The sequence below is a fragment of the Sceloporus occidentalis genome, unplaced genomic scaffold (assembly GCF_023333645.1).
Source record: "Sceloporus occidentalis isolate IW3139 unplaced genomic scaffold, rSceOcc1.0.p SCAF_1, whole genome shotgun sequence".
Lineage (NCBI taxonomy): Eukaryota > Metazoa > Chordata > Lepidosauria > Squamata > Phrynosomatidae > Sceloporus > Sceloporus occidentalis.
This window is the reverse complement of record NW_028316981.1, coordinates 211,200,294-211,213,420: the sequence shown is the minus strand read 5'-3', so window position 1 is coordinate 211,213,420 and position 13,127 is coordinate 211,200,294. Positions and strand designations below refer to the sequence as shown.

General features: G+C 41.3%; 1 protein-coding gene across 7 annotated transcripts in view; it reads left to right on the top strand.

Moving 5' to 3' along the window:
* The window catches only part of FRMPD1 (FERM and PDZ domain containing 1), a 97,665-nt gene that overhangs the window by 78,040 nt on the left and 6,498 nt on the right, over positions 1-13,127 (top strand). For 6 of the 7 annotated variants that reach the window (XM_089488753.1, XM_089488754.1, XM_089488757.1 and 3 more), the window contains 5 exons: positions 2,835-2,971; positions 3,810-3,936; positions 5,588-5,683; positions 6,676-6,858; positions 12,795-12,942. In XM_089488753.1, the coding sequence (XP_089344879.1) occupies positions 2,835-2,971; positions 3,810-3,936; positions 5,588-5,683; positions 6,676-6,858; positions 12,795-12,942 (691 nt within the window). The remainder of the gene's footprint in view (positions 1-2,834; positions 2,972-3,809; positions 3,937-5,587; positions 5,684-6,675; positions 6,859-12,794; positions 12,943-13,127) is intronic. The other variant, XM_089488755.1, reaches the window with a different exon arrangement.

Below are 13,127 nucleotides of genomic sequence, written 5' to 3'. Positions count from 1 at the left end.
TCAGTGAAATCATTATACATAAGAGCTCTGCTAAGCACCTCTCTTTTCGATAGGATGAGCATGCCTAATTTCCTCTGGATTGTACCTGTATTTTAGATGACTTGATCATAACTAAAAAAAATGGAAAACAGCAATACAAAGTCCACCATACAGTTCTATAGGCAACAAATTTTTAAAAATCTAAAACTGTGGGGGAGCACAGCTGTATATTGGTTTGATTACATAAGCATTTGAAGTTTCTTGAACTTGAATGTAAACTATCTTAATTCATAACACTGGTCATCTTTTAAACTTGTCTCCACTTTTCTAGTACATCCTAAGGTTTCATGGTTTCATCTCAAATGCAATCAAGAATAAAACCAACATATTCCAATGCCCAGTAAAATGTAAATATTGGATAGACTTTTTAATCTGTGTCCTAGTCTACCATGAACCGGTCTTCTGAAATTAACTCTAATAACTTAGGAACCAAAAATGTATGAACCACTTTGGCCCAAATGGGGCTAGCACAAGAGTGATTCCCAGTATACTGTAGCCTTATTTGTTTAGGTATTTAAAGAAAGAGAGAAAGAAAGAAAGAAAGAAAACATTTCCATGTTTCCTGTTTTCAAATGATCAAAGCACCAATCATCACTGCTTTTAACAGACACCTTGGCTTGAACCATGTGAAACTCTAGAGGAGAGGAATTTCTATAGATGTAGAACAACACCCCAGAATTAGAGCTGAAATTAATATCTAGAGGCTCCATAACATCTATTTAATGGAGAGATGTACAATCCAGATGGACATTTGGTCAGGTGAATATTCTGCCACTTATGAGTGCTCCCTTGCAGATACACACTAGTATGGCAGAGGAAGGGTTGGCCAACAATATTCTCCCAACCTGCTCATTTTGTATGCAAGAGGGGCATTGCAAATAAATAAATAAGATGGATCTTCTTATTGGGATGTTTCATTTATCTTTTTATAACTTGTACATTTTTAAATGATTTTATACTGTTTTATGTGGTGATTTTAATTCCTTTCTGGTTTCTGCTCAAGAAGACAATTTGGAAAAGTTACATTTTGGACTCATCTCCCATTGGCTATGCTAGTTGAGAATTTCTGATATTAGGGCCCGAACAGACAGGCTAAAATAAAGCTGCTTCGGGTCACTTTTGAGGTATGCTGTTTAAATTATGAATGCATCTAAAGAGGCCAGAAGCTGTACCAAAGCTGCGCTCCAGATCTTAGGACTGGAGCATGGCTTTGGAGCGGCATCCGGCCTCTTAAAACCCATACTTTATTTAAACAGCATACCTCCAAAGTGTCCCGAAGCTGCTTTATTTTGGCCTGTCTGTTCAGGCCCTTAGTCATCTAAAATATAACTTTCTCACACTCTACTTAAGAACACATGAAGAACCCTGCTGTATCTGACCCAGGACCTATCTAGTTCTGAGACGTCCACAAGCTTTATTTTCATGTGTCAATCATTCAGAGAAGAAGTTGGCTAAAAACTTTGGGCTGGTTTCGTACATGCATAAACCTTTCCTGATTTTTTATCATCATTACCATCACCATCATCACCAGTCATCACCATCATCAATGGAGTGTGAAGGCTCCATTGAAGAACATTATTGTTACAGTGATGTGGAAGGTCTATGTGTGTGCTGTCTGTGAAGCTCATTCACACAGGCTGGTTGCTGCTTGGTACTGCAGTCAATAAGTGAAGGACATGCATGTGTGACCCAGCCCCGAGTGCCACAACCAAGCAGGGAAGGTAAGCAAGTTATCTACTCAATGCTGCTAAGAGTGGAACTGTTTACCTTTAGTGATGTGATAGCAGAGTGACCAGATACAATATTTGCAAAGAGGACAAGGCAATGGAAAATGTAGGAAGTTCAGGAAAAATGCAGGACATAAGTAAAAGCTCAGAACACTACTATAAATATAAATTCATTTCATGTGGCTTACATACAGCTATATGACTTCTACAGTGGACCCTTGGTATCTGCTGGGGTTTTCTACCAGGACCCCACATTGATACCAAAATCCATGGATGCTCAAGTGCCATTTAGTACAATCACATAGCAAAATGGTGTCCCTTATATAACATGGCAAAATCAAGCTTTGCTTTTATGAATTTATATATTTTTAAAAAATATTTTCAAGCCATGGATGCTTGAATTTGTGGATAAAAAAGCCAGGGATATGGAGGGCTGACTGTACTGTATTTTTATTATTTTTATTATGTACTCAACCATATTTTTTCTGATGAACTTATCTTTGTTAAAATGCCTTGTTGGCTTCCAACATATTTATAGAACTGTGAGCAAGACAAATGCTTAATACTGTATTTTACTAGCAACAAAACCTTAACTAAACCTACATTTAAATTATTCCTTTCATTTGTCCATTGTGCTGAAATTAAGGGAAAGACCCTTTCAGCATTTGTATTATGTCCTCAAACAGCCCATTGCCTAACGTATTTGCTGTCTTTTTCCTCTCTGAGAAACAAATGTGCCCCAAGTTCTGGGTGCAAGTTATGTGTGCTGCTCCTTTGGGGGGGGGGGACCTTAAAAAGATCCACCTTACTTGCAATTAGGACAGGCTGCCAAGTACACAATTTTCTCGAAGGGAAATAGCAAACACGGTGTTACTCAATGGGCTTCTTAGCCATGCTCAAAATGGAGGGCATTTGAAATTCATCCTAGACAGAAGGCTGAAATATAGGACATGTCCTGCAAAAGGAGGACATCTGGTCACCCTGTCTAGTGGATAGTGGGGAGAGAATAGTTTAGGCAAATAATCTTCTATTTCTCTCCACTTGCTAACCTGGCCCTGACCATTTCAGAGCTGCAGTGATGTGCTTCAGGAAAGATTTGCTGTCGAGATGAAGTGCAGTGTCGCTTTGAGATTGGCTGCGCTGCACATACAGGAACGGACCATCACTTGTGCTCAGCCACAGAAAGTCTCTCTGAAGTATATAGAGTAAGTGAAAAGGTGTATCTTGGTAAATCCCACATGATGATGAAGAGTGCAAGGCTTTCTTAGTGGCTGCTCCCTGCCAAGGGAAGCCAGACCAGTCTTTGCTCTGCTATCATTTTTTAATTTTAATTGTCAGTTTACTGGCTGCTGTGGAGAGGCCTTGTCTTTTTCAGTTTTTCAGTTGTGCTTTTCATTATTTTAAATTGTGCTTATGATTTAACTCTACCGTGATTCTTTGTCCATAGACTAGATGAAATAGGGCAGAAGTGACCTGCTTTTAGGTTGTTTTAAACTTATTGTGCATGTTAATTTCATTATATTTGCCTTGTCCTTGTTCCCTCTCGCCACACATTCCTGTTTTTAAAAACTAATCAATGATACGAAAAGCATCTGATCTATCAAACATTTGTAGTTTTATACTTTTTCTATGATAACATACAATTTCTCCCCCTTCTTTCTATGGTTTTCAGATATGCCAACACACATACACACACACACACGCTTGTTGTTGTTGTTGTGTGCCTTCAAGTAATTTCAGTTTTACAGCCATCCTAAGACAATCCTGTCATGGAGTATCGCAAACTTCCTCTGAACAAATATTGCCAAGAAAACCCTATGATAGGATCACCTTAGGGTCGCCATAAATCAGAAACAATTTGAAAGCACACAACAACAACAAGAATATCTGTCTGTCTGTCTGTCTGTCTGTCTGTCTGTCTGTCTGTCTGTCTGTCTGTCTGTCTAAAATTTCTAATCAAGGCTGTAACAATGAAATACTCATAATTTTAAGTACAGTGAATTCCGTACATACATCCCCTTATGATAAGATATTTTATTTCAGGAAAGACTGGGGCATAGAAAACTTTATCTCCCCAACTCTGCTCCGAAACATGAGAGGCAAGGACATCAAAAAAGCCATCAGCTTTCACATGAAGAGAAATCAACTTTTGCTGGATCCAAGACAAAAGGTAATATGGATTTAGTACAAATGTGACAAGCCACCTATGGATGCTAAAGAGTCAGGATGCTCTGTTAATGCTCAGCTAATTTGTTACAGTTGGATTATTTTAGCCATTATGCTGGAGTAGCCTGCCTAATTGTGAGTAATATGTCCCAGATTTATAACAGATTATAAGAGAAGAAATACTATGGGGAAGATGAGGTTGACTTGTTAGTGTGGTTGTGATGCAATCTGAAGTTTACCCTTTTAACACTATGAGGTTGTTCAGACGTTATCCTTAAAGAGGTACCATATATACAGAAGCCACCATGTGGCAGTAATTGCTTTTGCAACATATTCCTTTTACAGGAGTTCACAGTTAGCTTTACGGAGACACAGACTTCTGTTTCTGATTGACTTAATCTACAAGGGAGCATGTGTTGTGTTCTAGAAACTGGGAGGTGTTACAAACCGCCGCTTTGCGGCGGTCTCCCGGCGGTGCTGTTTGCTCCGTGAGGAAGCCGCCGCAGCCAAACCGCGCGGCTCCCTTACGGAGCAAAAAAGAAGCTCCAAAATGGAGCTTCTTCTGGCAGCGCGCTAATGACGCCGCGAAGCGCCAATGGCACACTCGCAACATCATTAGCGCCGTACGACGTGCAGACGCACAGCGTCCGTTACATCAAGATGGCAGCGGCCATGTGGAACGGCCGCCACCATTTGTTACGGACAGAGTCCGTAACAGGAGTAGGGGCGTCTGGAAGAGACGCCCCTTTTTTAAACTGGGACGTCCTGAGGACATCCCAAGTGGCGGTTTGTAACCCGCCACAATAATGCTTCCATAGAAAATTCAATTATATGTGTCAAAACTGTAAACCAGTATAGCTGCTGCTGATGCCTATATTTATGGTGTGAATACATGTTAGTGTTTGGGGCAGGCATTTGAATCTCATCTTTTTCTGTGTGGTCTGTCACTTGGATGACTCTGTTCTCATTGATTATATGATAAGAAGAGCCCTTGTAGAGCAGGTCAAAGGCATATCTAGTCCAGTATTTTGTGTCCACAGTGGTCAACCAGCTATCTATGGAAGGCCCTCAAGTACAGTTGGCTCTCCATATACAAGGATTTTTTTGTCTATGGATTTGAGCATCCATGGATTGAAAATATTCCAAAATATATAAATTCCAAAATGCAAACTTTAATTTTACCATTTTATCTAAGGGATACCTTTACTGTGCCATTGTATTGAATGGGACTTGAGCATCCATGAATTTTTGTATCCACTAAGGGACCTGGAACCAAACCCCAGCAGATACCAAGGGTCTAATGTACACTGTTTCAACATGGAAGTAACATAACTGGTTAGCCATGCACTCCACATCCTTTGAGATGATTATGCTGTATGTGATACATACAGATCAGAAATTTCATGGGAGCATTCCCATGTTCAAGGCTTCCACATAATGTGGAAGGGATATGGAACAGCCATTCGCCCCCCCCCCCCCAAAAAAAAGAAACCATTGGTGCCCTAAAGCTCTGCTGTGGCAGGGGAACCCCTGTCCTATTAATTATTCTATTTGTGAGCATCTGAGACATACTCTAGTCAGTTTTTCCCAACATCCATCACTTAAACAGTATCTGCTTATGTACATTTTTCTTACTTTTCTATTCAACATTTCAGCACATCCTCTCAGCAGCACAGGTGCGACTGTGTTATCTCCAGATTCTTGGAGACCTCAAACTGTATGGGGGGAAAATTTTCAGTGCAACACTCATGGTAAGCTTATTCATAGTTTTATTTAATAAGACAGTGCTCTTTTAACTCTATTGGAAGTGTGTTCTACTGCTGTGTTTACTGAGAAAACTCATAGTCTTCTAACAATGCATTTGACATTGTCCTAACGGGGTTCAGGTCAGAACCCGGAAGTGATTTCTGAGATCTTTTTGTTAGTCATGAAGAACTCAGCAAAGCAAGAAAAAAGTTTGGATTCCACATTTGGGAGTGCCAGTGCCAGTGCCTTCTGTGTTTTTGTTATTACATGCCTTCAAGTCATTTCTGACTTATGATGACCCTAAGGTGAACCTATCTTGGCAAGTTTCTTCAGAAGAGGTTTGCCATACCACTAAAACAAAGTTAGGTATTTGACTCAGCTGGAAGGTACTAGGAGGTAGCAGCTAAGTGTTAGAAGAGAAAGTGATGTGTGAATAGCCTGCCTTGCACCTGTGACTTAGCATGTTGCCTTCAGATGAGGAGAAGCCTGTTGTCTGGTTCCCAGTGTTGAAGATGGTCCACTCTCCTATTTTGTATAGTATGGGAAGGAGCACCATCTTGTTCTTTGCACTAAGCACTAGAAAGTCTTAGGTTGGCTCTAGGAAGCGATAGGATCATTGCAGAGTGCTACAGCTGAATGAATATTTGAAAATGAAACCCCCTGCTGAATATCATGCCTCTCATTATTTATTCATTTAAAACAATTTATACTACTTTTAATTTTACAATAACATGTTGATGTACAAAATATAATAATATGATGTACAATAAAACTGACTGCTCCAATCAGCCAGTTAAATAGACCAATTTAAAATGCTTAGAAAAACAAATAAATTTTAACCTGGTGCTAGATAGGATATAATGCCATTGCTAGGGAATGCAAGCATATCTCTATGGGAAGGTAGCTCCACAGTCAATTTGGTTTAGGTGAAATACACAGATAAAGCATTGTGATAAGGCATTGTTAATATATTCTAAGAGCATTCTCTCCCATGTAGCTACAGGACAGAGAGTCATCTGTTACCCTCCTGGTGGGAGCCAAATATGGAATCAGCCAGGTTGTTAATAACAAACTGAACATCATAACCATGCTGGCGGAATTTGCTAACATTAGCAGACTGGAACTTACTGAAGAATCTGAAAAAGTAAGCATGGTAAAAATCTACCTCCAAGATATAAAGGTAATTATAACTTCATCCCTTCTTTAAATGGATGGGTGTGAGATGAACACAGGCTGTGTTGTAAATTAAAAGAGAATGTAAGAAGCCATCTTATACTATGCGAGACCAGTGTTCCAGGGGTCCTGCTAATATCAACCCTTACAATCGAAACATGGACCTGGTGCTAGCTTTTAAAGTGGGAATTGTGTAGCCCTCCAGATGTTGTTGGCTTGCAACTCATATCAGCCTTAACCAGCATAGCCAATGGTAAGGAATGCTAGAAGCAATATCTGGAGGGTCACACAATTCACTCTTATTTTAAATCTTATCCCAACTCAAAACACCTTTTCTGTTTTGAACAAGTATGGATTAACTGATGTCCTTTAGCTTTCTTATGGTGGTGGTGGTGTGTGGTTTCTGATTCATGAGGTTTTTGAGCTGAGAGTGTGTGACTCATCCAAGGCCACCTAACAAGTTTCCATGTTTGAGCAGGAAATTGAACCCTGATCTCCAGAGTCATAGTCCCATTCTCAAGCCACTACTCCACACTGGCTCTTTAGCTTCCTTTAGGTACCTTTATGTTCCTCATGTATATTTATAGGCAGATGATACAGATTGTACAGGTTGATGTGATGATTATGATTGCTTACCCACCTCTCCCTATAAATCAACAATGGGTAGACACACAATACTATTTAAAAGAGCAGTTCCTGCTACAGAGAGGAGGAGGAGAGAGGTAGCTGGGCAGCCATTGTAAGTGGTGACTGTTTAATTTTTTTTTTAAAACTCTAGGAAGAGTGTGCTTATAGTCACATCTTCAGTGAGTCACATCTCTGAGTGACTAGGGGACGGAGCTAGCAGACTAGCTCTATATTACTCCTCCCAGAGCCTCTCCAGAGCAGTTCCTGCTACAGAGAGGAGGAGGAGAGAGGTAGCTGGGCAGCCATTTGAAGTGGTGACTGTTTATTTTTTTTTTAAACTCTAGGAAGAGTGTGCTTGTAGTCACATCTTCAGTGAGTCACATCTGTGAGTCACTAGGGGACAGGGGTGGAAATAGAGTGGTATAACCTTTTTAAGAGAAATAGGCCAAACAGGAAAGGAGGAGGAATAGCACTATATGTCAGAGATATTTACACCAGTGAAGAGATCCAGGACATCAATCACGGAAGCCAGGTGGAGAGCATCTGGATAAAAATTAAAGGGGAGGGAAACAACAAGGATGTTATGGTGGGAGTCTACTACAGACCCCCAAGTCAGACTGAGGAATTGGATGATATCTTTCTAGAACAGATGACCACACAGTCAGAAAAGAGAGATGTAGTAGTGATGGGCGACTTCAACTATCCTGATATTTGCTGGAAGTCAAACTCAGCAAAATCCTCTCAAGGTCTAGCAAATTCCTCACTTGCCTAGAAGACAATTTCATGGCCCAAAAGGTGGAAGAGGCAACAAGGGGGTCAGCTATTTTGGATCTGATCCTAACCAACAAGGATGACTTGGTTAATGGGGTGCAAGTGGTGGGATCATTAGGTGGAAGTGACCATGTTCTCCTGGAGTTTGTTATACAATGGAAAGGAGAAGCCAAGCAGAGTCAAACACGCATTCTAGACTTTAGGAGAGCGGATTTCAGTAAACTTAGAGAAGTATTGAGGGTGATCCCATGGTCAGAAATACTAAAAGGGAAGGGAGTTCAGGACGGATGGGAGTTTCTCAAAAGAGAGATACTGAAGGCACAATCTCAAACAGTTCCAGTGAGAAAGAAAAACGGGCGATGTCTCAAGAAACCAGGATAGATGACTAAAGAACTTTCAACTGAGCTACGTTTGAAACGGAACATGTACAAGAAATGGAAAAAGGGGGAAATCACAAAAAAGGAATTCAAAGAAATAGCAGGCAATTGTAGGGGTAAAGTCAGAAAAGCTAAAGCGCAGCGTGAGCTCAGGCTTGTTAGAGAGGTTAAAAAGAATAAAAAGAGATTTTCTGGATATGTCCGCAGCAAAAGGAAGAAGAAGGAAATGGTAGGGCAACTGCGTGGAAAAGATGGCGAAATGCAAACAGGGGACAGAGAAAAGGCAGAATTACTCAACACCTTCTTTGCCTCAGGCTTCTCAGAAAAGGAAAAGGGAGCTCAACCTGAGAATAATGGAGCAGAGGACAGAATAGGGGAATTTCGGCACAGAATAAGTAAAGAGATAGTAGAGGAATACCTTGTTAATCTAAATGAATTTAAGTCTCCAGGACCAGATGAACTACATCCAAGGGTACTAAAAGAACTGGCAAATGTAATATCGGAGCCATTGGCAATCATATTTGAAAACTCCTGGAAAACAGGAGAAATCCCAGCAGACTGGAGGAGGGCAAACGTTGTCCCCATCTTCAAAAGGGGGAAAAGAGAGCATCCCAACAATTATCGTCCAGTTAGTCTGACATCAATACCAGGAAAGATTCTGGAGCAGATCATTAAACAGAGAGTCTGTGAACATCTAGAGGGCAATTCCATAATCACAAAAAGCCAACATGGGTTTCAGAGAAACAAGTCATGCCAGACAAATCTAATCTCTTTCTTTGATAAAATTACCAGCTTGGTAGATGAAGGGAATGCTGTGGATATAGTATATCTTGATTTCAGTAAGGCCTTTGACAAGGTTTCCCATGACATTCTTGCAAACAAGATTGTAAAAGGTAGGCTAGACAAAGTAACTGTTAAATGGATCTGTAATTGGTTGACCGGCCGAAGCCAAAGGGTGCTCAACAATGGCTCTTTTTCAGCCTGGAGAGAAGTGACCAGTGGGGTCCCACGGGGCTCTGTCCTGGGCCCAGTGTTATTCAACATCTTTATCAGTGACCTGGATAACAGAATTGGGAGCATACTTATCAAATTTGCAGATGACACCAAATTAGGAGGAATAGCTAATACTCCAGAGGACAGGATCAACATTCAAAATGATCTGAATAGACTAGAAAGCTGGGCCAAAGCTAACAAAATGAAATTCAACACGGAGAAATGTAAGGTACTGCATTTAGGGCAGAAAAAATGAAATACACAGATATAGGATGGGGGACACCTGGCTGAATGAAACTACATGTGAAAGGGATCTGGGAGTCCCAAATAGACCACAAGTTGAACATGAGTCAACAGTGCGATGCGGCAGCTAAAAAGGCCAATGCAATTTTAGTCTGCATCAATAAAAGTATACTGTCTAGATCAAGAGAAGTAATAGTGCCACTGTATTCTGCTCTGGTCAGGCCCCACCTGGAATATTGTGTCCAGTTCTGGGCACCACAATTCAAAAAGGACATTGAGAAACTGGAGCGTGTCCAAAGGAGGCCGACTAAAATTGTGAAAGGTCTGGAAACCTTGCCCTATGAGGAACGACTCAGGGAGCTGGGGTGTTTAGCCTGGAGAAGAGAAGGTTAAGAGGTGATATGATAGCCCTGTTTATATATTTGAAAGGATGTCACATTGAGGAGGAAGCAAGCTTGTTTTCTGCTGCTCCAGAGAACAGGACCCAGAACAATGGATGCAAGCTACAGGAAAAGAGATTCCACCTCAACATTAGGAAGAACTTCCTGACAGTAAGGGCTGTTCAACAGTGGAACACACTCCTTCCTCGGAGTGTAGTGGAGTCTCCTTCCTTGGAGGTCTTTAAGCAGAAGCTAGATGGCCATCTGCTGGGGATGCTTTGATTGGATTTCCTGCATGGCAGGGGGTTGGACTGGATGGCCCATGCGGTCTCTTCCAACTCTATGTTTCTATAATTCTATGATATCAAATTAATACCTATTAAAACTGTTAATACATACTATAAAATCATTGATTTAAAAATCATCTGGTTAGGCCTGCCAGAATAGACGGATCCTTACTGCTGGTTTACACTCAGAAACTGTATCCAACTAATGAAACTCTCTGGCAGGTCATTCCACAGTCTGGAGATAGCTGAAGAAAATGTCCCCTGGGTAATAATTGTCAACCTAGTTGACAATTCATCCAGAGGATGAATAAAGCAAAAGTTTGAGTGATAACAACTCAGTCCTTAAAATTTGTTTCATACTAAGTTCCATGCAGAATGGACCAGAATCACCAATTTTCCTCTCAATACCAAAAGTTTGCAAATTGGTCCTGAACTTGCATGAAAATATTCAAAATGTAAAATCTAGGCCAGTATCAGGTTTGCTCAAAATCAGTTCATAAATTTGCATTCCAGAACAGGTGGCCATGGTGACATAGAAATCAGAAGTGTTTGTTCATATCGTATCTGAAGTTGATGGACCTAGTCCAAAACCTTGCTATAGTCTTTGTTTTGATCCCAATAAATAGCCTGTTGGTTCCAACCACACTAGTTCCCTGGGATCTCACTGCCCCTGATGATTATGGTTCTTGTGAGTCCTATTTGTTGCCACCTCCTGTTGACTTCTCTTGTGCTAAGGAAATGACAGGATAAATCGAGGAACTCTAGGGTGGCAGAACATGTCATGCATAAGAACATGCCACACAAGGTGGCACACAAGGCTCACAAAGCCTGGAGTTCTGCACTTGGGAGGGAGTCCTATTCTAGAGGCCTAAACTTGGCCCATGGAGGTCCAAAACCTAATCCACAGAGATTCCATCCCAATGTGGAAAAGAAGAGCAAAGCTATCTGCTCTTTAGTGTTTGTGACTGCTGAGTTACCTGTGTGTGGAGAAGGGGAGAGGTAGAAGAAAGCTGGTTCTTGGCCAAAGCACAACAAAATGCTTTAGTCAGGGTCCCAGAGTTGTCAAGCCATTCCACACCACTTTCCCTGCTACCTTCCAGTCCATATAGGGGGCTAGGAGGCGTTTGCCAAATATTGTTCCCAGACTTGTTCTATAGATGTTGCCTCTGGGCCTGAGCCAGCAGCTCACTCTTCTGATGGTCTCCAGCAGTTTGAAAAGATCTTACAAGTTCAAGATGTTCTACATGAACAACACAGAAATCATAGAGCATAAACATAGCCAAGCACCAGGGCCCAGAATCCTCCTGGTGACTTACACCAAGAATTATGACAGCATGCATATTTTTCTTGGATATTGTGGAAAGAGATATCCAGTCCATTTTTTGCGCACCAGCTTTGCCTGGCTGAGAAATAGCAACCACGAGGCACCATGTTTGGTTCTGACCCTGATACTGTTAGCTACTGATTGTCCACAGGGCAGCACTGTGGTACACCAGGAAACTCCCTCATACCATTGGCTGACTGACTAGTCATCCTCATGGACCTCCATGGGGCTTGCCAATGTGTAAATATGTTGGTGGAACGTGACACTCTTCCATTAGAGTATCGTCAAGGTGGCACACATTATTAATGAGGAAGAACAGATAAATGAAAACACGCTGCTGCAGTTAGCTTTTGCCTCTGCCTAATATAGAGGAAAGACAAGATTCCACCCCCTTCTCTCCTGTCTTCTTTGCTGGGTTAACTGAGTGCAAACTACTACTTTTGCACTTTGAACTCAGTTTGCAGCAATTAAATTGAGCTGAGGATAAAGGGGGGAAATGGAAGGGGAACAACTGAGACATTTAAAAGTCAAGCACAAACATACTATGGGACAACAGAAAATTAATCCAGTCTGTGATTGCTAAACTGGGATCATTGGAAGATAAGGAGAGAAAAGAAGAATGAGTCAAAGGCTACGGATCTTACCAGCAGTTTAACCTTCTTCAAGCTCTGGTGGTGCTGGGCCAAACCAAAGAGGATTATCAGTGCATCTTCTCAGTTAAGATGCAGGTTTAAATGAAAATAATATCAGCTGACAGGCTTGCTAATGGATGGGGTTGCAGTCAGTGGGGAGGATGATTTAACCCTTTTCTCTCCTGCTTCAGGTCAGGGGAAGTGCCTGTGTTTAGAACTTTCTTTCCAGAGCAAATGCCAGTTTCTGTCATGTTTCATATTAATAGCTGAACCTGTTTCTTAATATTTTGCTTCTCTCCTCCCGAAAAGGTGCTGACTCTGATGTTAGAATCCAACAGTGCCAAAGATCTTGCTTGTCTCATCAGTGGCTACTACAGGATGTTTGTCAATTCAAGCCATTCCCTATTTGTCTGGGGAGAGAAAAAGCCCCAAACACACCGCTTCTCAGCCGAGGAAGGTGAAAACCAAGATGCTCTAAACAATGAATGGACTTGGTGGAATCTTACTGGCTAAGTGAATGCTTGGGAGTCCTGTGTCCCTGGCTACATGTATATGCCAGGGAGAGCAATCCATGCCACCGTAGAACCCTCAAGTGTGGCACGTTTTCCCATAGATATGAGTGGCAGCCATTTATATGTATGA